Raw genomic sequence first — 27,959 nt, 5'->3', positions numbered from 1 at the left:
GAACCAGACTTAATAAAAAGGCAGTACAGGGGACTGGAGAGATGGCTCAGTGGCTAGGAACACTTGCTCTTCCACAAAACCCGGTTCAAATCCCAACCCTCACATGGCGGTTAGCAACCACCTGTAGTTCAAGTTCCAGAGGATCCGATGCCCTCTTCTGGCCCTTGTGGGCTTTGCACACATGTGGTGCACCTACATGCATGCAGGCAAAACACATCTACACATAAAAAAAAAAAAAGTAATCAGTGGGGCTAGAGAGGGTTAACAGCACTGGCTGCTCTTACAGGGGACCCAGGTTTGATTCTCAGCACCCACATGGCAGCTAACAACCCTCCCTAACTCCAACTTCAGAGAATCGATTGCCCTTTTTTGACCTCTGTGGGCATTGCATGACATGGGTGTGCCTACCTACATGTAAGCAGTACACTCATACACATAAAATAAAAATTAATAAAATATTCAAAATAAAAGATTTTTTAAGGCAGTGCACACCCAAGATATGAATGTGAGTGAGCCAGGTGTGGTGGCCCACAGCTTTAATCCCAGCACTTGAGGCAAAGACGTGACATCAACACCAGCCTGGTCTACATAGCGAGTTCCAGGGCAGCTGGGGCTACAGGAAGACCCTGTCTCAAAAAAAGCAAACAAAGCCAGGCGTGGTGGCGCACGCATTTAATCCCAGCACTCAGGAGGCAGAGGCAGGTGGAGCTCTGAGTTCAAGGCCAGCCTGGTCTACATAGTTCCAGGACAGCTGGAGCTACAGGGAGACCCTGTCTCAAAAAAGAGCAAATAAACAAAAAAAGATCTGAATGTGGAGTTCTCAAGAGAGCGTTGTACGTAAGTATCCCCATAGTGAAGTGTGCTTGACTCTGTCCATGCTGCATTTTTCAAAGGGTATGATTTACAACAAGGTGTAGAGATTGTGAAGTTTAGGAAGTATGGCCTCATTTTGTTTTTTTGGACTTTGGGCTCTTGCCACTAAGCACAAAAAAACTGGGTTTGGCCGGGCGTGGTGGCACACGCCTTTAGTCCCAGCACTTGGGAGGCAGACCTCTGTGAGTTTGAAGCCAGCCTGGTCTACATAGTGAGTTCCAGGCCAGCTGGGGAGATAAGGAGGGGGACACACTGTCTCAAAAAGACCACTAAAAAAAGAAAGAAAAAAGAAACTGGGTTCGATTCCCCAGGACCCACATGGCAGAAAAAAAGCACCAGCCCCTACAGATTGTTGTTACACAGGCACTGTGGCAAGCATGTGCACACATACAATTAATTAGTTAAATGTAATTAAAGATGAATTTCCTTTTGTAGATGAAATTGTAAGGTACGTTTTGTGAGATGTGAGAGTGCCAATACAGTCAGACTCCAGTCCACAAACATCCTGGCCCTAAGCAAGTAGAGTCTGTTGTTTTTAACATCCTTGTTTCAGAGAGCTTCAGGAAAAGGAGCACATTCTGCAGACAGTCTTAGTTTTGTAAGTTGGGGAGGGGGTCAGTCTTTTTGAGACAGGGTCTCCTTGTAGCCCCACCAGGCCCAGAACTCAATATGTAGACCAGGCTGGCCTTGAACTCACAGATATCCTCCTGCTTCTGCCTCCTGAGTACTGGAACTAAAGACATTGCCACCACGCCCGGCTTTAGTTTTGTAAGTTGTATTAAGTTTCTTGACTCTTAGCCAGCAGGAAACTCAAACTAGATGTCAAAATGAGGAATAGCTTTCCTTTCCTGTGTCCCTTTAACTTTTTGTCTTTCTGTCCTGCTTCACAGACAAGGCCTCATGGCTGCTTCAAAGTGATTTGTACTTTGGACAAGTATTGTGCATTTACATGTGCTTATACAGATATGCCTGGGGATTTGGGGGGAGTCCTTGTACTTTTGGGAACTAAGACAGCTAAACTCTAAAAATGTTATTAATCTTCATTGAATTAAAAATCCAGTATTTTTGACTAACATAATTTGTTAAGACATTTTGAAACTACAGGAACTTTTTTTAAGATTTGAGTTCAGAAGTGGGTGTTGGATCCCTTGGAGCTCAAGTTACAGGTGGTTGTAAGCTGCCTGACATGGGTGCTGGTAACAAAACTCGGTCCTCTGCAAGAGCAATACCTGCTCTTAACTGCTCAGCCATCTCTCCAGCCCCAGGAACATTTTTTTAATGTTGCCCAGCAGGCACTCTTTATAGCCGTCAGACTTAGGCAAAGACAGTACATACAATATGCATGAGTTAAGAAAGCACTAGGATCTCATCACATGCAGCTCACCAGGCCCTAGTGGCATGGACCAAGTAATGTTAGTCCTTGTTGCTCCTAGTCAAGGCACGGCTGCTATATACTTCCCCCTGACCAAGCAGGGTGCCAGCATTGTAACCCAAGCTCCCAGGTGAGCACACACAGCAGGATCAGCCCAGCTCAAGTCTAGCACTTGCAGTAGATATGAACATCTGCTTCATTGACAACATCCTTTTCATACATTTTGGCATAGTTAAGAACACCATGCACGAGTGCATGCACATATGAGAGAGAGAGAGAGAGAGAGAGAGAGAGTAAAAACATACAAGTAGTTAGTTTGAGAAGTAGATTGTGTGTGTGAATGGTGTCAACAGTGTCTGAACTGGCTATTTCCACATTAGAGCACACACATGAATTCAGTCTGCATTGTCTCCACTGGTGTCATGACTCCCCAAAGTGGTGACAGTCAGAGGAGATAGGTCACATAAAACTGATAGATAAGTATGTAAAATTGGGCTGTGCAACTATGAAAGAAGGAATGACTGAACCTCTGACCTAACTACAGGGCCCGCAGCACCATCTCGTTTCACTGCTCTGTGTGGTGGCCCCTTCCTGGAAGCCCGGACATCTTCTTCCCAGGTGTCGGCACTCTGTGGCATCGCTTCCCGTGTTGTTGTTTTTTGTTTTGTAGGTGGTAATGGCACTGCTCAAATACTGGCCAAAGACTCACAGTCCAAAAGAAGTAATGTTCCTAAATGAACTAGAAGAGATTTTAGATGTGATTGAGCCGTCAGAATTTGTGAAGATCATGGAGCCTCTTTTCCGACAGTTAGCCAAATGTGTCTCCAGCCCTCACTTCCAGGTACGCGGGTTTGGGGACAGGAGTTAGAGTGCTTTAGAACGTTGGCGCCGAAGGGCCCCTTTTCAGTGTGAAGCTACTTGTGCTTTGGCTTTTGTATGATTTAAAGGTGAAATTCAAGTTTTTACTTGAAATGTGCTTTAAAATTACACACTAAAACTTTCGCCAGGTGCTGTGGCTCATTCCTATAAGCCCAGCACTCAGGAGGCTAAGGCAGGAGGATTGCCGTGAGTCCAGGCTAACCTGGACTGCAGAGAGACCCTGACCAAAAACCATAAAATAAAACTTGACCCAGATTCGACTCCAAGCACCCACGTGGCAGCTATCAGCCATCAGTAACTCCAGTTCCAGGGGATTCCACACCTTCTTCTGACCTCTGTGGGCATTGCACGACACAGGTGCACTTACAAGCATGCAGGCAATATACTCATACACATAAAATTTTTAAAAATAAAAAAGAAACTTGAATTCTATAAATTTTAATTTCTAACCCCTTGTTCTTTTCACTGAAAATAGCTCTGTACAGAGCCAAAAGCCTGTCCTTGCAAAGCTCTTTGCATTCAGATGCAGCCTGCTTCTAGTTCTTCCAAACTAAATTATCAATATGAATGGGTAACATGATGACAAAAACTTTTAACTCTGACAATATCTCCCTTCATGAGCTCTTCATTTCTGACATACAGATTTGTCTTCCCTTACATCTTTTTTAATTTTTTGTTGAATTTTTGTGCATCTCATTCAATACATCTTGATGTTTAGACGCCCTCCTCTATCTGTACTGCCCCATAGCCCCCTCACCTATTTTATGCGTCCTGTCATATATGTTAAGGCCTATGAGTCAAGATTGTGTCCCCAGAAGTCCCTCGGTGTGAGTCCATCCACTGGAGCCTGGTCAGTCTATCTAGCATCACTCCCTTAAGGAAGACCAAGCCTCTCTCGCCCAGCAGTGATCCGCTCCAATAGTCCCTCAGTTCAGGTTGGAGCTTCTTACCCATTTCCCAATTCCATGCTGGGTTTCTGTCTGGTTTGTGTTTGCGTGGGTCTTGGGCATACTGTCACCACAGCTGCAAGGTCCAAGCCTCCTGAAAAACTCTGTTTCCTTGTGGTCATCTACCACCCCTGACTCTTACAGTCTTTCTACCCCCTCTTCTGCAGTGGTCCCTGAGCTCTGGGTGGCAGAGGTTTATTATAGGACTCCTGTCCAGGGACATACATTCTGTAGTCTCTTAATCTCTACATTTTGGCCAGTTACAGCTTTGTATATTAATCACCATCTGTTGCATGAGGAAGCTTCCTTGGTGAGAGTTGAGAAATTAATTAATATCCTCTCTGCCCCTATTCCACTATGTTCCCTGAGCCTTAGGTGTAAAGGTTGCATTGTAGATGTGTCCACTTAGGGTTGAACATCTCACAAACACTTATTTCTTGCACTTGACCAGTTGTAGAACTCTGCAATCGTCTCTATCTGTTGCAAAAACAAGCTTTGATGAGTGGTGAGAGGTCCACTTGTCTGTAAATATGAGGATATATATTTAGCATACAGTGAGAAATTCATTTGTCTAGGGATGTGACAGACACAGGTTTTTCTCTAGGATCTATGACCTGTCCAGCCACGTGTATTTGGCTATGGTTACAGTACCACACGTGAGTTCCTTCCCATTGATTAGATAGCTGTTGATTACCCCCAAGATAAAAGTGCCACTATTTGGGGACTGGTGTGATGGCTCAGCAGTTAAGAGCACTGGCTGCTCTTACAGAGGACCTGGGTTCGGTTCCCAACACCAACATGGCAGCTAACAACCATCTGTAACTCCAGTTCCAGGGAATCTGACACCCTCTCCAACCTCCACAGGCATTGCACAACACAGGTGCACTTACATGCAGGCAATATACTCATAGACATGAAATAAAATTTTTAAAAATAATAAAATATTTTTTGAGCATGCCACTCCTGCACCAATATGGTTTGCCGTGTGGGTCGTTGTTGTGGTTATTGGGCTTTACAGCCTGGTAGGACCATTGATTGGTTTTCCTCCCTTGGCAGCTTGAATAATGTCCTCTGATACCAAAAGAACCTTCAGGGAAGAGCTTCCAGGTCAGGTCCAGCTCCATGGCTCCAAGTCCTGTGTCCGAAGTGTGTCCTGTCAGCAGCAGTAGGGTCTTACCTTAAGTTCTGGGAGGTAATGAAGGGCTGTGGCAATGGCCTGTGTTATTTGGGAGTCTCTTGGACTACCCTGACCGACAATGAAGGGAGGTTTCTCCTGTCCGGCACTGTTTCTTGTTGTACAGCCTTCAGCTGGGCACACACTCACGTACAGATACTGCATATGTGTTTTTCAGTGGCTTTTGAACGGATACATTTCCATCTGGTTTTGTTTTTTGTTTTGGGGTTTGTTTTTTTTTTTGTCTTTTTGAGACAGGGTATCCCTGTAGCCCCAGCTGTCCTGGAACTCACTATGTAGACCAGGCTGGCCTTGAACTCACAGAGATCCACCTGCCTCTGCCTCCCAAGTGCTGGGATTAAAGGCATGCACCACCACACCTGGCTAGAAAAATTCATTTTTAATGCAATTGACACTTAAGATGTTTGCACATGTGTTTCTAATCTCCATATGTCTGATTATTACTAGTCACACTCAGTTTCTTTCTGAGCTCCTTGGGATCTGAGCATGGATATAAAGTCATCAGGTAGATTTCAGTGGTAATGTAGATTTCAGTGGTAATGTTTTTCACATCTACTAATTATTAAGGAGCAAATTTTTATGCTTTGAAGAATTTTTTTTTAATTTAATAACCACATGATTAGAAGAAGCATTTCATAACAGCTTCAACATATTCAGTAACTCTCCAGAGCAAGGATACATCTCTTTCAAAAGTGGCTGTAAATTTTTAGGTTCACATTTGAATTAATACAGTTATACAATATTGAACTCAGTATAAGCTCTGTAAGACATAAAATTGAATGAGTTTTTAACCCTCAAAAGAGATCTCCATTTCATTCTAAAATATACTGTTTCTTACAGAAAGACTCATTGATTTTGCTACTAACACTGAGATGTTGGTGCAGTCCATCTGGTTTTTCACACCACCTAAGCATTGTTTTTCTTACCTCTCCTCTCTCCCCCTGTATAACCCTCCCTTCTCCCTTCCCAGTTAAAGTACCCGCATTTTCCCCATTTCCTCCCTTAAGGTTTATTTTTTAATTTATTTTTATTTTATGTGTATGAGGGTATTGCCTGCATGTATTAAGTTCACCACATGTGCAATGCCCGTGGAGGTCAAAAGAAGGCATCAGAGCCCCTGGAACTGGAGTCACAGACCGTTGTTAGCAGCCATGTGCGTGCTGGATACCGAAGCCAGGTCCTCTTCAAGAACAGCCAGTGTTCTTAACTGCTGAGCCGTCTCTCCAGCCTCTCTCCTTACATTTTTTTTTAATTAGTGGTCTGATTTTTCTCATTATCCAAGTCTGTCTGGGAGAATAGTGCTCATTACTCACTTGCACTGTCCCTCTCACCGTCTCCAAGCTGGCTTGGCTCTCTTCCCCTTCCAGGCCTGCCCTTCTGCCATGTCTAGGCTTTTTCCCTCTACTCGACCTAGTAGCACTTTGGGTCACAGAGCAGATGTGTATGGTGTATTCATCACAAGCAAGGTCAAGATTTAAATCTAAATCAGCAGAGCTGGTGACCCAGGAAGCTGCAGTTGCTCAGCCACTGTGCAGCTGAGCGCCAAGGACTGTGTGGAGGTTCCTTTCTCAAAGAGGGTACTCCACGTGGAGCTTCTCAAGGCCGTTAGGAGAGAAATCACTGCAACCTACAAAACTGAAACAAGAAGCCCAGCAAATGACAGGAGGAACAGCAGCTCTGCTGATGTGGGACAAGGCAGCCCTCGTGCAGAAGGCAGGGTCAAGCTGTTGGGCAGGGTCCACTAAGGCAGTCTTCCATTGCATGCACTGGACCTGCTGCTACTTTAGAGCATTTTACATTAGGAGCTAACACAGGAAAATTATGTTGCCCAAAGCTTAAGGTATGAACAGTTTACACAAATGAGCATTGCTGTCTATCTGGATCTCCAGCACACCCACGGACACAGCCTTTAGAGCAGACCTTTAGAATTAGAGACAAAGGACCACCAGACACTTTTGACAACTTGAATGTCCCCAGAGACAAAAAAAAGGCTATCCATATGGAAGCTTACTTTATAGGCTTTCAGAATTTCTTTAATCATTTAATTGGAATTATTCCACATGGGGAAGGTGATGCTCCTCTAGGAAACCTTTGACAAAAAGCCCAGACCCAAGTGTGGGATACCTCCCTTCAAGTTGTTGGTCAAGGGGGTGCAAGAAACCCCAAAACAATATGCTAATGCCATTGCACTTGGCTGCCCACCAGAACTTGAGGGTAAGATCAGATTGCTAAAGACGCCATATACATTGGTCCACAGGGCTTGGAGACCTGAAGCTAGTACTGAACCAGAAGCCCCCTCCCTGGTGGCCAGCTTTCACAGCGCTTTAACATCAGTGCTAAGCAGGCTGCTGGGAGAGAAAAGGTACAGCTGTGAACCCTGTGAACTGCAGTCACGAGATTCCTGGCAAGATATGCCCATTAGTGCAAAGTATCATGAGTCCTTCGGGGTAACCAACAACTGTCTGATCAGAGTGAAGTCATGCAAGTACTGTAAACCTGGCCAAGAACCCAGAGGGGAGAGGTCCTGGACCCTAGGAGAGAAGTACTGTCATTTTGCTAAATTGATACAGTAACTGCCTTCTAAATCCTTATCCTTCATAGCTTAGGCCAGCTCATAGCCCATATCAGAGAAACTGCTTTTGGCAGTGAATGAAGGTTAACACAGAGAACTATAAATTATCAAAGTGCAAAGAATAAGTGATCATGGAATGCTCATCCTCCAAGGGGACATCTGTCACACCATCCCACCCCAGAACTCAAGAACATTGGTGGTGGAGCATGGCAGGAAGGGTGAATAGCCAGAGGTCAGGGAGGACGGCTATGAAGCAGCGTCTTCTGGACGTGACAGGCAGTTGCACTCATAAACTGTCAACAGATGTGGATGCCTACACCAGACCTGCACAGGGCCAATCTAGTCAGTATTCCAGCATGAATATCTGGGCTGTTGGGTGGCTTACAAGGTCATACTCCTAGTTGAAAAGCTACAGGCAGTTGACAGCCCTGGGGAAAAGTCAGCATTCTTTAGGGGTAAGGCTCCTGGTAGGTAGCCAGTGCTACAGTAGACAGCCCTACACCCACATTCAAGTAGGCAGTAATAATAGGACTCAGAAGGGTTTGTGTGTGTGTGTGTGTGTGTGTGTGTACAGGTGCAGAAACGTGTGCATGAAGTATTTTTAAATGGCAGTGGCTATTGACACAGGTGACACTGCACATTTCAGGAGGAACAACAGTGGCTCCTGGTAGGTAGCCAGTGCTACAGTAGACAGCCCTACACCCACATTCAAGTAGGCAGTAATAATAGGACTCAGAAGGGTTTGTGTGTGTGTGTGTGTGTGTGTGTGTACAGGTGCAGAAACGTGTGCATGAAGTATTTTTAAATGGCAGTGGCTATTGACACAGGTGACACTGCACATTTCAGGAGGAACAACAGTAACAGTAATGTCCTTGTGTATTTTTCTTTGGATTTTTTTTTTTTTTTGCCATTATCTTGCTTTGTAGCCCAGGCTGGCCTCAAATTCATTATCCTACTCCCTCAGCCCCCCAAATGCTAAGATTACAAGTGTGCACTGCCATGCATCATTTTTAATACAATCTCACAGGGGAAAACATAGAAGAGCTCACCAAGAGGGAAAGTAGCACATGAGGCATGTGGCCTGGTTGCATAGAACACAGGTGAGTAATCAGGGACTGCCCCAATTCCCGCCTGAGCACAAGAACAGTGTCCAAGGGGCAGCAAGGAACTTTGCTACAGGGAGACATGGACACCTTTGATGGGAGACAGCGATGTGAGGACTCTAAAGCATGGTCTCTCCGTCACCGCCCACTGGCAGCCAGCCCACCTCCTTCCTTCGAGCACAAGAACAGTGTCCAAGGGGCAGCAAGGAACTTTGCTACAGGGAGACGTGGACACCTTTGATGGGAGACAGCGATGTGAGGACTCTTAAAGCATGGTCTCCGTCACCGCCCACTGGCAGCCAGCCCACCTCCTTCCTTTGTGCCAGGCCACCTTGTTCTTTCCTGAAAGTGCCTCCTGGAAGACCTGAATCAACACCAAGTACATTCTAGACTCTTCCAGAAACATAGAAAGGAGGCTAGCTCCTTAATAGTCAGATGTATTTTACATATAAAAAAATGTTTTGTGCTTTCTCCCTGGCTATCGTGGTGGCTCCTCTTGGTTGGGGTTGTCTGGCCCTTAAGGCAGGAAGACGGTGACTGCAGAGAAAACAGACGCTCTTGAGTAGTCAGCACTAGGCTCCAAGTTAGGAAAAGTGGGAAGGGGGTCAGCGAAATGACTCAGCAGGTAAAGGGGCCTGCTGCTAAGGCTCATCATGACCTGAGTTCAGTCCCCAGGACCCACATGGTAGAAAGAGAGAACTCACTCTCGAAAGTTGTCCTCTGACCTCCACGTGTAAACCGTGGCACACACACATATGCACGCAATTATTTTTTTTTTAAGCAGAAAGTATGTGAGGGGTACATATGTTGGTACAAGCAGACTCTGAAGATGATCAGAGAGGATAAAGTGAAATTGCTCATCCTCATCAACTACCCAGCGTTGAGGAGAGACTGTGGTATGTTAACCAAAATACATGGCAGTAATACTGAATTGGGCAGAGCATGTGGAAAACACTAGCACATGCATGCTGGCTGCGGTAAACACAAAAACAGTTCATAATTTGAGCCTTCAGACACCTTAATCTTATATTTTCTAGTGCAGGCTTAAGGTAGCATATCCAAGTGTATTTATGGATAGATAATGTTCTTTGGAATACAAGGTGTTGAGCCAGCAAGATGGCTCAGCATTTGCCATACAAGCCTGATGACCTGAGTTCAATTCCCAGAACCCATGTAAAAATGAAAGGAGAGAATTGACCTAGAGTTGTCCTCTAACCTCCATACACACACCATGGCACACACACAACATACACATGAGCCTGTGCAAGCACACATACATAATAATGAATAAATTTTAAAAACAGCCAACAAGATAACTTAACAGTTAAATGTGCTTGCCACCAAGCCTGATTACAAATTTGATTCCTGGGACCCACACAGTGGAAGGAGAGAACCAAGTCCTACAAGTTGTCCTCTGACCTATACATGCCTCTTAGAACATGCACGTACCCACATGTACACATACACACATAATGAATAAATGTGGGGTTTTTGTTGGGGGTTTTTTTTGTTTTGTTTTTTTGGTCTTTTTGAGACAGGGTCTCCCTGTAGCCCCAGCTGTCCTGGAGCTCATTATGTAGACCAGGCTGGCCTTGAACTCACAGAGATCCACCTGCCTCTGCCTCCCGAGTGCTGGGATTAAAGGTGTGCACCACCACACCCGACATAAATGTAATTTTTTAATGCAAGATATTAGTCTAGAGAGATGGCTCAGCATTTAATAGCACTGACTTCTCTTGCAGAGAAGCCAGTTTCAGGGGATCCAGTGCCCTCTTCCGACCTCAGTGGCCACTGCATGATACAAGTGCATGTACATACATGCACACATTACATGCATACATGTGGAATAAAATAAAAATAACATTTTTTTAATGCAAGGTATTGGCCAGGCATGGTGGCACACACCTGTAATCCCCACACTTAGGGAGCTGAGGCAAGATGATTTTATGTTCAAGATCTGCTTGGGCTACACAGTTTCAGAAAATCTCCAATAAACAAATACAAAAATGGGTTGAGCTCTTGAACAAGAATTTCTCTATGGAAAATGGCACACACCTTTAATCCCAGCACTTGGGAGACTCAGGCAAGGGGATTCCAAATTAAAGGTCAGCATGGGCTATATAGCGAGATACTGATTTGTTCATTTTATGGGTGTGAGTGGGCACCCAGTTGTGCCACTGGGAGTGTGTGGCGGTCACAGGACGCCTTGCAGAAGTTGGTTTTCTTCCACTATGTGGGTTTCAGGAATCAAACTCGGGTTGTCAGGCTTGGCTGTAAGCACCTTTACCTGCTGAGCCATCTTGTGGGCCCCTTTTTTATTTTAGCCCATGCTCTCTGTTATCTTGCATGCCCTTTCCTCACTGGTCTGCAGAACTCATCCCTCCTCTCTTCCTCTGGGAAGCCGATCCTGCTTTCTGAACCACCCCCACAGCTGCTTCCTCTGGCACCACCCCCCACTCAGGGCTTCTGATGGGAGAGTCATGAGCCCTCTGCACTGAGCTGCTGAGTACTGCTAGGCTGCCTGTGGCTGTGCTTAGTACTCACAGCTCCGGGTAGGGGACACGTGCTTGGATGGAACCAGCCATGTGCCCTGGTGACTATGAACTCTGATGGTCTGTGAACCCCGTGACGGAAGGCCAGCTGGCAGTGAACTCCGACGGTGTGTGCACCAAGGCCAGCTCGCAGGCCCTGATGTGGCTCTGCAGCCTTGGTAGCTCGAGTCTCCCTTGCTGTCCTCCGTGCTTCCCGTTCTCTCCTCCACAGGGCGTGCCTTGGCCATCCCTGCTGAAGCCCACACCCGCCCTGAGCCCTCTCCTCTTGTTTCTGGCCATCAACTTGTCATTTCTCGTAAATCAGTTAATCACCTACCTTTGTCTGCTCCCTACCAGAGTGCAAGCTCTGCTTCAGCCTCTGTGCTAAATGGGGGCGCACACGCTAGAGACCTAATTGACATAGGACGGGAAGCTGAATGTGTGGATGATGAGGCTGGGAGATAGCTAGACTGGTAAAGTGCTGGTCACACAAGCGAGAGAACCTGAGTTTGGACTGCGTGGCACGCACCTGTATATCATCCCTACACTAGGAAGGCAGAGACAGAGGATCTCTGCAGCTCCTCAGAGAGACCCCGTCTCAAAAATAAGATGGATGTTGAAGACCCTTGGCGTTGACCTCTGTCTTCCACCTGTGCACATGCACAGTACACCGCATCCACTACTCACACACATAAGAAAAAAACAGATGTGGATGGTGAATGAACGGAAGGAAGAAGGCACGGATATATGGACAGAATCCATCATATGAATGGTCACGGAGTGAATGGCGGAGTGGATGACAGTGTTCTTGATTACTGATGTATAAGAAGTCACTTGCTGCCCCTTGGTTAACCCCTTTGCTCTCTGGGGTTATAATCTAGACTGTTGAGCTTCTAGAAATCCTCATTGTCTGGTCCAGTATAACTTGTTGTGCTGTGTACAGTTCAAGCAGTAAGAATGTCTGCCCGTTCTTCGTGCATGATCACCAGCAGCATTTCTGCACCTCCTGTCTTTCAGGTGGCAGAGCGGGCACTGTATTACTGGAATAATGAATACATTATGAGTTTAATCAGTGATAACGCAGCAAAGATTCTGCCCATCATGTTCCCATCCTTGTACCGCAACTCAAAGACCCATTGGAACAAGTAAGAAGGAACAGTCATCGATTTCCAGTTTTTAAATATTACATGTCTTATCATTGCAATTAGAGTTAAAATCTGAATTTAATATCATTTATTTTTAATCTGAATGTAATATCATCATTTATTTTTAATTTAATATCATCAGGCTTGGCATGTTAGCATACTCCTTTAATTCCAGCACTCGGGAGGCAGAGGCAAGTGGCTCTCTGTGAGTTCAGAGCCAACCTGGTCTACATAACGAGTTCTAAGCCAGCTGGGACTACATAGTGAAACCCTCCCTGAATCAAAGAACAAAACACAACAAAAAGTGAATCCGTTTCTTTGTGATTTCCCAAGCTAAGCAACAGTGTAGACTGTGGCCTTTTGTTTCACCCCCATGCCAGGCTGGTGCAGAAGACTATCTGCACCTGTTTCCCTGCTGGTCTCAGCAATAGCACCTTCTCGGTCTCAGGGGGCGGGGCGCGGGGCAAGGGAGTTTGAAGGTCACAGCATAGCTCATGGGGCTCAGTTCTGGGGGAACATAGTGGCCAAACACCAACCCTTAGGAGATCCTTCACGCCCTCTGACTTGAGGGGAGCCCCTCTCTGGTAACCCCCAGGGCTCCCCTGTTATGGCTAGGATATGGAAGGTGAACAGGAAGAGCAGATGACTCAAACACATCCTGAGGAACAAACAGCATTTGGGCCTTTCCACTTCTTGAGGATGAAGAAGTCCGTTCAGCCAGTGAAAGCTCTCTGAGACCTTGGAAGGAAACTCCATATGGGTGCCAGATTGCGTTTACTGCTAAGCTTCATACTTGTGTTAGCCAGTCGGATGCGGATGCTGGAGCAGTTTCTCCTTCCCTCCGTGGTTATCGTAATAAATAAAGCCTTTCCGTTATTGCCATCTATATAATTTACCCATAATTGTTTTCGGGCATCTGCATTTTCTATTCAGTCTCCAGGCAAAGTGGCTTTGGCAGCTATTAGGCAGGAAGGTGAACTTCATGGCCTAGCAAGTGCCTGCAGGCCTGACTCGGAGAACAGGCTGAGTCAGAACTCATAGCCATGGTGTCACGGCCTAGCACGCTGTGGGGTAGGGGCCGAACAGGTCAAGGGGTCTGGGAGGCTTGGAGGGAAAGGAGATGTGATCCGAGGCAGCGAAGGGTGAGAGAGGCCAAGGGTGCTGTTGTCACTGTGATGTTCCCTCTGCAGGACAATACACGGCTTGATATACAATGCCCTGAAACTCTTCATGGAGATGAACCAAAAACTCTTCGATGACTGCACCCAGCAGTTCAAAGCAGAGAAACTGAGGTGAGCGAGTCCTCGCACAGGTCGCTGGCTCCAGGGTGGTTTGGTTTGGTTTTCCTTTTTTATCTTATTCCTGGAAACACGCTACCACTGTTGTTTGTCCTAAAAAGTTATTCTTCACCTTAAACTTGTGGAGAAATACCATTCTGCTCTGGCTTAGAGAGCAGGTTAGTGATGACTGTTACCAAAGGGCATGTGTTTAAGGCAGAGTCCTCACTTTCTATTACTAGATGAGTCATTTTTGCCTTTCTCAGAGTGCTGTTTACGTGCATTTGAGGACTTCAGAGGCCACATCTGCCCAGGGACTGTCAAGGTGATGAGGCACTCTGTCCCTAGGCTGGGCACATAGTCATATGATTAGTTATGAAAAAATCACTTGGGGCTGGCAAGATGGCTTAGTGAGTAAAGGTTCTTACATTGTACAGCCTAATGACCTAAGGTCAACTCCCAGAACCCATGTAAAGGTAGAACTCCACAGAGTTGTCTTCTGACCTCCATGTGCACACCATGGCACGTGCTTACACACACACACACAATTTTGTTTATATCATTTCTATAAACCACTCTTCAGGCAGGGCAGTATATGCTTATAATCCCAACATTCAGGAGGCTGAGACAGGAAGATTGCTGCAAGTTCAAAGCCAGTCTGGGCTATGTAGTGAAACCCACCCTGTCTTGAAAGAAAGAAAGGAAGTAAATAAAGTCACTCATCCTGATCCCGAGCTGTTGGCAGGTTTCACTCTGTCATGTTAGAGTGGCTGAGGCAGACACACTACAGTGTACAGCCAACCATTATTTATTCATGGTTTAGACAAACAGTTTTAGGTGTACCTCAGACTCTGCGGTACCAAGCCTGGTAAGACAGCCGTGGGTAAAACAAAAGCCCCTGCCATAACGGCAGGTGAAGTAGAGCAGCCTGGGAGGAGCCAGGATGACACCAGAAGATGTACTTGCAGGAGGTTTCGTTGTCATCATCGTTTTAAGAACTTAAAATCTTACTAAAGTTTTAGCATTCTAACTTTTTGAAATCTTTTTTCTAACTCTTGGCCAGTTCTTGGTTTTGTTTTCACACTGCACATGTTGGAGCAGCAGTATAAGACTTGTGGACTTCACTGGGCGTGGTGGCCCACGCATTTAATCCCAGCAGAGGCAGGCGGAATCTCTGTGAGTTCCAGGCCAGCCTGGTCTACATAGTGAGTTCCAGGACAGCTGGGGCTACATGGAGACCTTTTCTCAAAAAGACCAACAAAAGACAGGAAAGCAGCACCAGGAAACATGACTGAGTTGCTGAGCGTCTCCAAGCCTTTACCTGTAAACTTGCCAGCTGTGATTTGTCTCTAATACGAGTGACATTTGCTATTTTTCAGAGAGAAGCTAAAAGTGAAAGAGCGAGAAGAAGCGTGGGTTAAGATAGAAAATCTAGCCAAAGCCAACCCCCAGGTACTGAACAGAGTGACGTGAGCACCGTGAATGTGTGATGGGATAGGGGCCTGGCTTCACTAACACTGTATATGGAAATGTCCACAATAAAAGTATTTTCGATTTTGTTACCCTCCTCTTGTAGAAGTACTTCTTTTGCCCCAGAAAATTTTTACCACAGATTGACTTTTTTCTCTTTTTAAATAAGATATGAATCTTCTGAGTGTGCTGTGGTAAAAAGAAAATCAGGTTGTAACCCTACGATTGTAATTTACTTTCTTGCATACTTGTACAGGTAATAGAGCTCAAACCATAGTTTGATTTGTTTTCATATGAAATTCTAAAAGAAAAGAAATTGTTTATAATAGATTAATTATGCTGTTGATATCCTCTGCTAACCTCAGTAGGTTCAGTCTTTAGTTGTACAAAACTAACTGAACTCTACCCCGTTCACACTAGTCCTTCTTCCACCCTCGCTGATGCCAGTATGCTCACACAAGGTGCGGTGCGACACAGACAGTCGATCTGCTGAGCTGCTGCCAGCTTCCTACACGGCATTAGCTCTTGGGCTGGCTCTGTGTCTGGGAAGGTTTTGTAACGTGGTCCTTTGGTTTTCTGTCTGCTTGTCTAAATGATGATAGTGTTATTACTGGTGTTTTTCCTAGTTGTGTGTGTATGTCTGATTATAACACAGGCACTTAATGAAAATCACTTGTCTGATCTTCCCTCAGCTCTCCAGGGGAGAAAATACTTTACTAAACAATGTATTTCACTTTGTGAGAGGTGTGCGTAGATAATTACTGCGATCTCTGGCGTTAATAAAAACAGTGCATGAATACGAAGGTGGCAGTGTGGCTTTTCCTGCGTAACAACATGCTGCCCTGCGTTCCCTTGGAGACTTAAGCCAAGGAACCCAAATGAGGTTTCAGGTACAGGTCTGTGGCTCCACCTAAAGAAACAGACTCACCATGCTACAGAGAAATGCTCCTCTAAGGTCTATAGTGTAACTACAGGGATCTGTTCTTACAAATAGAATTTATGTTGAAAGCGAAGCTTTGATTGATACTTGTTTTAAAACACAGTAAAGTCGGAGACCTGGGTGGGGCAGGTTTAGTGGCTCAGACTTGGGGGTCTTGCTTTGTTCTGGAGGGCCAGGCTAAGAAGGTGTGCAGCCTTGGGAAGCATGTAGCATGTGCACAGATCGCAGTGTCTGTTTTTATTTGCTCTGTCTAAAATGTAGAAAGGATCTGTTAAATGAACTGCATAAAGCTTATCCTTGCAAACCAAGAGTGTTGTATTAGCACACGTGGTCTGGTCTCAGCACTGCACTGCAGCAGAAGTTCCTGGTTTATCACTTTTGATCACTCTTTAGACTGTGACAGTGGCATACCTATGGCGGGCTTGGCATTGGCGCTTTGTTGACCTCCCTTCTCACTGTCCTCCCCATCTCTGTGTTGAACCATCTGTGATAGTCAAGTCCTGTCCACATGTTCCAACCCCATGGCGCAGCGTCTGCAAATCGGAAAATACTTCATGTATTAAGACCTCAGGGGTGGAATAGGGCCTTAGAACTCGGTTTCTTTCTTGATAAATTCTGTTTAGTATGTGCCATTATAACCATCAATTTGGTGGTGGACATGTGGGTTTTGGTGGGTTTTGAAGTAGTTTTCCATAACAAATCAGCCGTGGAGAGTAGACTTGGACTAAGGTTCCTGTAACTCACTGTGTTCACTGGTGTCTATGGAGGTGTCTTCCCAATGCTGACCCTTGTATTTACAGACCAAGCAAGCCTCTCATCCACTCAGCGTGTGAAGCACCCCTCACAGGCTGTGGGGACAGAGGAAGCCGTGGCACCTTAAGAGACTTGTGCTGTTTGTTCTGGCAGCTGTACTGGCCTCCTTGGCTTTTCCATGTCACGATTGGTGTGAAATTCTAAAACATTCTAACAAGGACATGTTTTTCCTAACCCACCAAAGAGACTGTAGGGCAGACATCTTAGCACTCATCGCCCTTGCCCGGATGCTGCGTGAGGGCAAAGTGCTTCTGTGAGGTGCAGGTACAGCTGCGGCCCATGGCAAGTGACGCCCATGTGCTAGGGAGACACCTCTTTGGAGGCCTGTACGTTCTCACTCTCCTGTGAGCCGCTGCCTCTTGAAAGCTGTGCTCCCTGTGGGAAGCCCCCGCACTGGCTGTGACCAGGCGCAGCCTCCCCGCTGCACGTGTGGAAGGGGCTGTGTTTCTCCTGAGGCAGCCAAATGCTGAAACATTGGTTTCAGAACAGCTCCCAGTACTGTCTCACAGTGACAGAAGTGGTCTCTGTGTCTCCTCCCGACCTGCAGCCCTTCCAGGACAAGGTGTCATTTGTGCTTAAATGAATGTGGAAATTTCTAGCAATACAAAGATCAGAACCAGACTCCTAGAAGCGGAGGGTCCAGGGCGGTCCGATCATACATAGCACGCACTTGAGGACTGTGCTTGAGATGGTCAGAGAAGCTGGGGCTCATGTCTTTAGAGAGATTCAGAAAGAAATGGCACTGGTGCGAGATGGGCACTGGCCCAGCACAGGGTAGGGCTTAGGGAGTCCTGACCCCACAGCTGTCACCCAATCTGCATTCGGGGCAGGGACCCAGGGCTTGCCCCGAGGCAGATGCTATAATGCCAGAGAAGGGGCAGAAGCCACGGGCATTTAGCCCTCCAACTGTGCATAAAGGGCAAAGTGGCCTGGCAGACTCGTGCTTTACAAAGCTCTGTGGTAGCAGGGGCAGTGTGCTGGAAGAGTAGGCCCAGAGTGTGTGCAGAGGACACTGCTAAGCAGAGCAGGTGGCACCTAAAGGAAGAAATGGCTCCAGATGCCACTCCAGCGAGGGCACAGCGGAGGAGAGTAAAGTGAGTGCACGGTTAGTGTCCAGGAGGCAACTTGTTAGAAGTGAGAACAGAGCCAGACTGAGCGGAAACGCTGGTCAGCACGGGTGGAGGCCCAGGGGCTGGGCTCAAGGCCAAGCTTCCCCCTCGGGCCTCCCGGCAGTGCATACTTCTCAAGGGAAGTGTGACCTACGGAGAGAAAAGCTCTGTCCCTCCCTGTCCTTATAGAGACAGCAGGTGCCACAAGGCTCACAAGCTATGGTCACATCCCTCCGCTCACAAAGCCTTAAGTTAGTGGGGCCAGGGTTTGGGTAGGCTAGGAGCCATCTACCATTCCAACCTGCCTGACATACCCAGAGCACAGAGAATAGAGACCACATTGGAGAGGCAAGGACACATCAGCTGAGCGAAGGTCCCCGTGATACAGAGATCAGGATGTCAGGGTAGAGGGACCAGCAGTAATCCAGATTGTTTGTTTGAGTGGCAGGCAGGATGCTGAGGATTTTTCAAAAAGGTTTAAGAAACCAGAAAACAGTGAGGAAATGGAATGAGAGGAGCTGAGGGCAGCAGCCCCAGGAGGTGGCGGGAGAGTGAGGGAGAGAACCATGGGGCATGTTGGCAGACGGCATGCAGAGAACAAGGTGAGACGTGACAGTGTCCTCTGCGGGCGCACCCCTTCACATTTAGTGACTGTCAGAGGTACAGGAGGGTACAGGCTAACTAGCACCCAGGCACAGATGAGGACTTCATCTGTGGATGTAGGGAGGATGTAACAGTGACTTTGGGGCTAGCCAGGGACCATTCCGTGGCCTGGAGTTGTCCAGCAGGCAGCAGCAGTGGCCCGGTGTGTCTCCCACCACATGGGCTTCTTGCCAAAGAGGGCCCCAGGGAAGGGCAACAGAGAAATGTCTCCCTGTAGGATGAGAGCCCTGAGTGTCAACCCAGCACCTAACAGAGAGTGACTCCGTACTTTGCATTGCAGTATGCAGTGTATAGTCAAGCCAGCATCATGAGCATTCCGGTTGCAATGGAGACAGATGGGCCTCAGTTTGAAGATGTGCAGATGCTGAGAAAGACAGTGAGCGACGAGGCTCGTCAGGTAAAAGTGCACTGAGCTCAGCAGGGCTGTGCCCACTGCGGACATGCTGGAGAAACACCATCACATTAGTAGGTCTTCTGCTTAGGCTAAAGTCTAGTTCACTGTAGCAATCTACCAGGAAACGTTTGTCTACAGGCCTTAGACCAGCTGTAGAAACAGTTTGTAGTGGCTGTGTGCCTGCAGTTTGTTGCTTCACTTACTTTAGCGGCAGTAATCCCACTCATAACTATGCATTAAATGTTAACTTCAGCAAAACCCAAAGCTTTGCAGTTATACCTTGCCATGCCCCTCACTTTTCCCTTTGCAGCCCTCTCACGTCTGCTCTGGCCCAGAGATACTTCCCTTCAGTTCCCGATAGCAGATGCTAACACCCCCCACCTCCCAGGGCACCAAAGGAGGAGGCTTGGCCTCCTCCAAGGTCCAGGGCCTCTGGTAAGCCAGGGGCTCTGCCAGGAACAACTCTAGTGATGCTGTGCCTGATGTCCATCCTATTGTGGCAATACTCTTTAGAGCAGTATGATCCAGAGAGGACCTCCCGCTGCTCCGTTGAGAGCGTGCACAGATTAAGCTCCAAAGAGGGCAGTACTCTGAGCTCCTCTTTGGGTCTGAAGCGCCTACCTCTCTTTGGGCTCTTTAAGTTTCAAGTATGTATAAACAATGTCCTAAATGGACCTAGTGGTACTAGTCACTCTGACTTACAGATTTTAGCCTCCATTGTCAGGACTCCTAAAGACTTTAGCACTCAGATTCTGAAATGTCAAAGAAAACCCCCCACCTCCATGCCACACTGTCTACAGAGGGTATGAAAGTACCAGTGTCCTATGCAGCCAAGCTAAATAAACAGAGGGCTTTTCTGGTCTATTTTGTTTGATTCAAGTAAACCCTCACCTGGTAAGATAGGATGAGGCTTTGCCCAAGAGGACAAGAAGCCCTGAGTGGGCCCCAGCACCCCAGAGCACTGGAAACGGGGCCCTGTGAACGGTCTCAACACCCAGATGCATTCCTAGGCCTGTGAGGAGAGGAGACTGGCAGTGTCTGGTTCATAATTGTGATCATGCACTGAAGGGTCACCTTTTGAGAGTACTGGGTTAAATAACATATGAAGATGCATGTAACATGGCTGCTGGATTTGGAAAGACTACAATTCGACTAGGGATCAGTCGATTCCATACTTTGCTCATAATGATTATTCTTAGCAATGAGTAGATCTCATCAAAAATAACAAAAGTCCAGCTGGGCATAGTTTCAAGGCCTGTAGCCCAGGACTCAAGAAGCCAAGACAAGAGAATCCTGAGTTCAGCACCAGCCTGGTCTACATAGCAAATTTCAGGCCAGCCAGGGATACATAGTGAGACCCTGTTTAAAATCATAATAATAAAAGATCAAGAGCACTAGCCAGGTTAGCATTTGAGTCATTGCCTTTGACCAGGGGCTCTGGTGGTATCAGGCAGCTGGTATGGAGCCTCCCAGCTGCTGTCCATCCTCTACCCATTGTGGTGGCTTGTCCTCTTCCGGCAGAACCATCTGGGGACTCTAACCAGCTTTGCCAGAGTTGCTCTAGGAGAACACCGTGTCATGTTTTCATTCCTTGTTTTTGTGATTCTTGAAATTGCATTATATTGTTGCATTTTCTGTGTAATTAGCATTTTTACAAAATTACTCCTCCACCTCACCTTTAAATTTGTGTATTGTCCTCCTGATTCAGAAGACCTGATGCCATAGGAAAGCCAGTTCTCCCCAAATTAACTTGACAGCCATTCGAGTCTCAGCAGTCATTTTTTTTTTTTTTCCTTTAAGAAATTGACAAGCTGGGGCTGGAGAAATGGCTCAGGTGTTAAGAGCACTCACTGTTTTCTTGCAGAGGACCCAAGTTTGATTCCCAGCACCCACGTGACAGCTAACAACTGTCCTAACTCTAGTTCCAGGGGATCCCATGCCCTCCTCTGACCTCCACAGGCACTGCATGATACGGGTATCCTTACATACATGCAAGGAATACACTCATACGTATTACAATTAAAATAATTTTTTTAAAAAGTTTTAAGAAACTGACAAGTTGGGGGGCTGGAGAGATGGCTCAGTGGTTAAGAGCACTGGCTGCTCTTGCAGAGGACAGAGGTTCTGTTCCCAGCACCCACATGGAGGCTAACAACCATCCATAACTCTAGTTCCAGGGGAATTTGGCGCCCTCTTCTGACCTCAATGGGCATTGCATGACACAGGTGCACCTATTTACATGGCAGTACACTCATACACATAAAAATATTTATTTTAAAAAAAGAATTGTCTAGCTGGGGCAAGAGACGTACCTGAGTTGGTAGTAGTACTTGCCTAGCACAAAGCCTGGGCACACTGCTAGTGTGACGTGACCTGGGCATGGTGCACACACCTGGAATCCCAGCACTTAGGGATGCAGAGGCAGGAGGATGCCAGCATGACATGACCTGGGTACCGTGCACACGCCTGGGATCCCAGCACTAGGGATGCAGAGGCAGGAGGATCAGAAGTTCAAGGTCATCCTGGGCTACTTGAGACACTGTCTCCAAAACCAGTCAGCTGATTATAAAGTCAGGAGATTTTAGAGACAGGAGAACATGCCACATGCCAGGTGTGCTGGCACATGCCTCTAATCCCAGCACTTTGGAGGCTGAGGCAGGAGGATTATGAGTTGAGGCCAGCCTGGGCTACATATGGAGACTGCAGCTCAAAAAGCAAATGAAGTTACAGCTGAAAAGTAAGCTGGAGGTTTTACATGTGGTTATGTGGGTATTCTCAGTCCCCTTCAGTTTCATGTTCCGCTATATGCCAACGGGATTCCATGTTTCTTTAAGTGGGTTTGATTATCGGATCAGGACAAGGTGAGTGGTAACTAGTGGTTCTGCTGAAGAGGGCAGACAAGGGACCCTCATGCTAAGGAAGGTGCTTGGTGGGCCGAGGGTTTGTGGAGAAATTCAGTTACGTACTTACCCGTCAGAACCACAGCTTGGGCTTCCTTTGAGAAACTTGTGTAACCCCATAGAGAACCCCAAAAACAGGAAGAAAGTTTCACTAGACTAGCATTGATGTCAGGTATGTTTAAAATGTTTACAATTCTCGTTTTTAACAGTTGGTTGGGGGAAAAGTAATGTCGACCGCACAAGTAAGGAAGGCAGAGACGGAAGGTGGGCAGTGCAGGTACTCCTCACTAAATACGTAGAGTGCTTAAGGCTTCGTGTCTACAACATACTGATGCGTTAACGGGTGTACATGAAGTATTTTCCATTCTTTCCACATCATTACTGCCTATGATGGTCAAGACAAAGCAAAAGAAATGTAGTCCCCTCAAAAGCCAATCAGTTCTGCCCCAAATTAAGTAGTAAAGCTTGAATTTACAAAAAAATAAGGGAAGCATGCACGGTGGTGTGTTCCCAGCCAGTGACCTCTCCCAGGACCTCTAGTGCCCGCCATTCAGACCTGCCAGCATGCCCGGCCTCACGTATCTCTTGAGGAGCTGTCTCAGGCCAGCGTTTCCCAGCTTCCTCGCCGCCGCCCCCCCCCGCCCCGTCCTTGCCGCATGCTGCCAGCCATCCTCTCAAGTCTTGCTCACCTAGACAACCATCTGCATGTTGTCTTTCCTGCCTCCTGTTTCTCTCGGTACCCCTCTCTGCTTCAGATCCGTTGGTTTGAGATGTTAAGTAGAGAGGCCCCTTGTGTGTCCATCAGCTTCCTGCATGCAGAAGTCTGACTGGTGTGGTCTCCTCAGTTTGCCTCCACCATCCCAGCCCCAGGGCTTGAGTGTTGTCTCTCTGTTAAGATGTTTCTTCTCTGAAGTGCCTGTTCCAATGGTATTTACAATATTTCATGTATATAAAAATGTTGGTTTGCCTCAAAATGGGCTTATAATCGGGTGGAGCTTCACCTCTGAGTTTCTGATGGATTGAAAGCAAACCTGCTTTCCAAACTAAAGTGCTTTCAAATGCCAAGAATAGTGGTGCACACCTATGATCCCAGCACTTGCAAGGTTAAGGCAAGGGGATCATGAGTTTGAAACCAGCCTGGGCTCCCTAGCAAAACCTTCTGTCAAACCCATAAATGCTTCCTAATGAGCATGGTGACTGCTGTGACAGACTGTCTCTAGGGGACTCGTGACATTCACCAACTCCTGCCGTGGGTGATCTTAACACCATCTCTCACTGGTTTCCAGGGAAGGAAAAGCCAGAAGCTGTCCTTAACATGGTAAATGTTAATGTTCGAGTTACAGTTCTAGAAATAGTCCTAAAATCGTGTCAGACAAAATGGTTCTTAAACCTCGCTGCTGCTCCTGCAGCTTTCACAGGCAAATTGGCAAAGGCGCCTGAGCAGTGCAGGCCTCCCTGTCCTGACGGCGCAGGTCCTCGGATTGCCCTTTACAGCAGTAAGAGCATTTTACTATGCACCTGTCAGGCATCTGGACACAGCAGCCGTTCACTCATGCTCTTTCTGATGTCAAATAATTGACTTTTTTTTTTGAGACAGGGTCTCCCTGTAGCTCCAGCTGCCTGGAACTCGCTATGTAGACCAGGCTGGCCTGCCTCTGCCTCTGCCTCTGCCTCTGCCTCCCAAGTGCTGGGATTAAGGTATGCGCTGCCACGCCCAGCTTTTTCTTTTTTAAATCCCTAACCAGGTGTGGTTGCATGGCCTTTAATCCCAGCACTTGGGAGACAGAGGCAGGTGGATCTCTTGTGAGTTTGAGGCCAGCCCGGGCTACAGAGGGAGACCATCAAAAACAAAACACAAAAAATCCCTAAACTTAAGGCAGAGAATGGACCAAGGGAGGGGGAAGCTTTTCATTTTTTTATCCTTAATACTGGGAGTTTTATGAAAATGAGTTTCTCTGAGTGCACAAGGGTTTGTCCCCACATTTAATTCCTATTTTTAAATAGCCTTTTTTTAAGTTTTATTATTTTTATTTTGTGTGTATGCGTGTATTGCCTGCTTGTAGGTAAGCACACCCGTGTCGTGCAATGCCCACAGAGGACAGAAGAGGCTGTCGGATCCCCTGGAACTGGAGTTACAGACAGTTGTTAGCTGCCATGTGGGTGCTGGGATTCGAACCCGGGTCTTCTGCAAGAACAACTAGTGTTCTTAACTGACGAGCCATCTCTCCAGCCCCCTATTTTAAATAACATTTTGAGATTTTTTTTGATAGACATTTTAGCTCTCTTGCTGGTTTTAAATATAATTCATTTTTCAATCATTCTGTGTTCTTCCAAAGGAAATTACTGCTTTCCGAACTGCCTCTGTAGCACACACGGTCGGTCATAAGGTGAGATGGGTGTTGTGAAAGAGGAGGTACTTAGGGGAGCCACAGAAGCTGGTGAATTCTGCAGATACTAGCATTGCAGAAGACCAGCACTGTCACAGAGCTCCATGTTCTAGTCATTACACCACGTTTAGTGGGTTAGCTGGTTTCCGGGCCTGGCCTGTGGCCGCGGCGTGGAGGTGAGCCCCTTGCCTCACGCCCTCCGGCCTCTCGGCTCAGAAGCGAACACCCTCCTCAGGGAGCTTCGCCCCAGCCAACTCCATCGCATTTGTAATTCCAGGCACAGAAAGATCTGAAGAAGGACCGTCCTCTTGCGCGCCGCAAGTCCGAGCTGCCTCAGGACCCCCACACCAAGAAGGCCTTGGAAGCTCACCGCAGAGCTGACGAGCTGGTGTCCCAGGACGGGCGCTAGCCTCGAGCACCGTGGAGCCGGGCCTGCCAGCCCTCCTGGATGCTGTAGGAAACCCATACTGTTTGTGCCATACCAGTCAGTTACACTCGAAGTCCAAGCTCCCTTCGGCCCCGTTCTGTAGGCAATAACCCACGTCCGCCTCAGCTCAGCTCGAGATTAGGAGTTCAAACAATGGTGGCTTCTCTGGCCCCGCTGGCCAAGCCACTGGTTGACAACAGTGCCTTCAGTGTTGTCGCCAGCCCAGCATGGCCCTAAGTGAGACTGTGCCCCCGAGTCAGGGCTGTAGGAAAGCACCCTGGTCGTCATCTCCGCGTCCCACCCAGTGGAACCTGTGGTCCTCTAAAATAGGTGGTTCTGTGGTAATACCAATGATTTTCAAATCTAAGGACACTTTTAAAAGTATTTCCTATTTCTCTGAGACTTTACAGCCTTTGAAGTTGTCTCCACACGGTTGCCGCACCAGCAGCTTCCGTCTGCTGCTCAGATCTCCCAGAATGGCCGTTTGGCCTCACCCTGGCGGCCTGCCGGGAAGGGACCACCACCCCCAGCCCTGGCACCCGGCGTCTCCTCCCTTTGATGAGTGGCACTCACGCCACGCCCTGCTTCTCTCCTGTCCACCGAAAGCCATACTCCCTAGTCTGCGGTAGCGCCCAGGGTTCCAAAGTAAGCTCAGAGGAGGAGGTTGATGAAAAGCACTTTCTCAGTCCACCTTGACTGGAATTGGGATTTTTAAATTATGTCTTCATATTTTTATTGACAGAATCGGTTTTTTCATCTACTTACACATTGCTATCCTTCAGGAAGGCTCTTGACTCAAAATTATAGCGCCTAAGAATTCTGTATTTGTGGAAAGTTACAATGCATTAAGCCACTTGGCCCAATGCAAACCGCAGCTACCTTTGGGCATAAAGTACCAAACAGCGCTGCAGGCGTTGGGCCAGGGCACCGCTCGTGCTGTGAGGAAGCAGCAGAGAGGGCTGGTGAGCCTTTCTCTGTGTGGGGAGAGCACGTGTCAACCTCATGAGGAAAGTGCAGTGACTGCGTTTTATCTTCAAATGCTGCTATGTGTCCCCAGACTTCTTGCATGGACTCGGCTTTTGTTTTAGGTGGAATAGCACAAGGAGAAATCCCTACGCTTAGTGCTTTGTCTCCTTTAGTCTCTCAGGGTGGCCAGTATTTGGACTTACTTATCCTGCTTGAAAGCTACTTGAGACGTGTACTGCTATTCTGAACAGTGACTAGTTTCTTTTGTCTCTGACATATATATAACTTGATGTTTAAATGTCTTGACGCATAAGAGGTAAAATGTGGCTTCTTTGCAGATCTGTTTTTAATCGTGGTCTTGGGTATTCATGAAAAGATTGTGAAATCAGACATTGCTCCTATGCTGCCACAGAGCCCCACTGCCCGGGGTTTCCTTAGATCCACTGACGCCCCTCACTCCTTGTGTCGGGGAGGAAAGGCATCTCCAGGGATCAGCCAGCCAGCGGGAGCAGTAAATGGAAAAGTGGCCCCAGCTGAAGGTGGACAGGTTGGTCCTTGGTGAGAAGTACACTTCCTGAGAAACTTGACAAGTATCTATCCATTTTACCATTGTGACATCTATAATTAAAAGAGTTGAGATGCCTTCTCCTTTGGAGGGAAAGGGTGCTTTTATTGTACACAGCAGCGTCTATGTATTTTGATATACCATGGTTTGAACTCTCGTCTTTAGCTGATAGATTCTCAGATAATCCCTGATGTGGGGTGTCCTGTGTGTGGTGAGAGGTTCTGGGAGACTCCTTTACCTGGGTGGAAAGCAAGCTGTCAGTGTCCGAGTGACTGTGTGAAGCTCAGCGTGTCGGGACATCTTCTGGCCCAGGTTTTGTCTCTGCCCTTTACTGAAGACAAACATTCACCAATAAGGGGGTTGGAGGGGAGGTGGAGACAGTTTTGAGAGAAACTAATTTTCTTTGACAAGAGTATTACTTAATATTTTGGCCTATTAAAGTTTCCCTAGTTAGTACTCGGATTCCTTGTGCTAATTGTTCAACTTACATATTATTATATAGATAACTGTTTATTCTGTACCAAACGGATTTCAAAAGTACCACATTGAAAATAAACTGGTGACTGTTTTTCTTCATAAAGCTCTGCGTTTGGCACCTTCACTCTTTCCAAAATGTGTCTGTGCACCAGAAATGTCACAGTTCAAGTGTCTTTTCAGTGTGGCTTTCGTATGGCTCCCTTTTAATATTGTACATACATTGTATCTTTGTTTTATGGTAATAAGTAATAAAAATGTAGACTTCATAATTTTGTACAAAATGTCCTATGTACAGAATAAAAAAAAGTTCATAGAAACAGCAAAATAGGTAAGTGGCACAATTATTTTTCTTTAGAAAATATCTGTAACTTTATGCTTTAGTGAAATGTTAAGTACCAACATATTTTTTAACATTTTGTAATTCAAAATTTTTTGTTTTGACATTGTTTATGAAGAAAGACTTCATACACTTGCCATTTAATATGCTCTTTTATCTAATTTTAAAGAACTCTTTAAAATGGTGTATTATATGGACTAAATAAAGAACATGTGAATTTTATTGCTCATCATGCAACTAAATTTAGCCTTGGCATTGGGCAGGCTGGTTCCGACACACCAGGTTACTGTCAGGTCAGGGGCCTGCCACTCCAGGGATACTGGCTTGAGGTGGGAAGCAGGTGTCCTTTGTCATCCCCCAACCCCACCGAGTGCAGACTGTGCATCACCTCTTAGTCAAGGCTCCTCAAAGCTGCTCCTGTAAACCACCCTTTCACCTCTTTAACTGAAGACAGGAGCAGCTCTTTACAAACAACACTCACTTTTTGAAGAGGCAGCACGGATGAGAGTCCAGTTGTAGAAAGCGGATTGAGTTCTAACTTCATTGCAGAGCTAAGTGCATAAATGTGGGAGAAGACAGACTTGCTGAAAAGGGGGCTGTGCGTCCCCGTTAGCCCA

At 46.8% G+C, this 27,959-nt stretch overlaps 1 protein-coding gene across 4 annotated transcripts in view; it reads left to right on the top strand.

The window, feature by feature from the left end:
- The window catches only part of Ppp2r5c (protein phosphatase 2 regulatory subunit B'gamma), a 111,270-nt gene extending 83,706 nt beyond the window's left edge, over positions 1–27,564 (top strand). For 2 of the 4 annotated variants that reach the window (XM_008825604.3, XM_008825601.3), the window contains 6 exons: positions 2,916–3,086; positions 12,490–12,617; positions 13,808–13,909; positions 15,274–15,346; positions 19,170–19,286; positions 24,848–27,564. In XM_008825604.3, coding sequence (XP_008823826.1) covers positions 2,916–3,086; positions 12,490–12,617; positions 13,808–13,909; positions 15,274–15,346; positions 19,170–19,286; positions 24,848–24,979 — 723 coding nt within the window. In that variant the 3' untranslated portion in view covers positions 24,980–27,564. Of the gene's footprint in view, positions 1–2,915; positions 3,087–12,489; positions 12,618–13,807; positions 13,910–15,273; positions 15,347–19,169; positions 19,293–20,085; positions 20,087–24,847 lie in introns of all 4 variants that reach the window. The other 2 variants (XM_029559868.1, XM_008825602.3) reach the window with 2 other exon arrangements.
- Positions 27,565–27,959: the final 395 nt, after the last annotated feature.

This window comes from Nannospalax galili, unplaced genomic scaffold (assembly GCF_000622305.1).
Source record: "Nannospalax galili isolate Female #2095 unplaced genomic scaffold, S.galili_v1.0 scaffold188, whole genome shotgun sequence".
NCBI lineage: Eukaryota > Metazoa > Chordata > Mammalia > Rodentia > Spalacidae > Nannospalax > Nannospalax galili.
The sequence above is the reverse complement of the archived record's forward strand: the minus strand, read 5'-3'. Positions and strand labels throughout refer to the sequence as shown.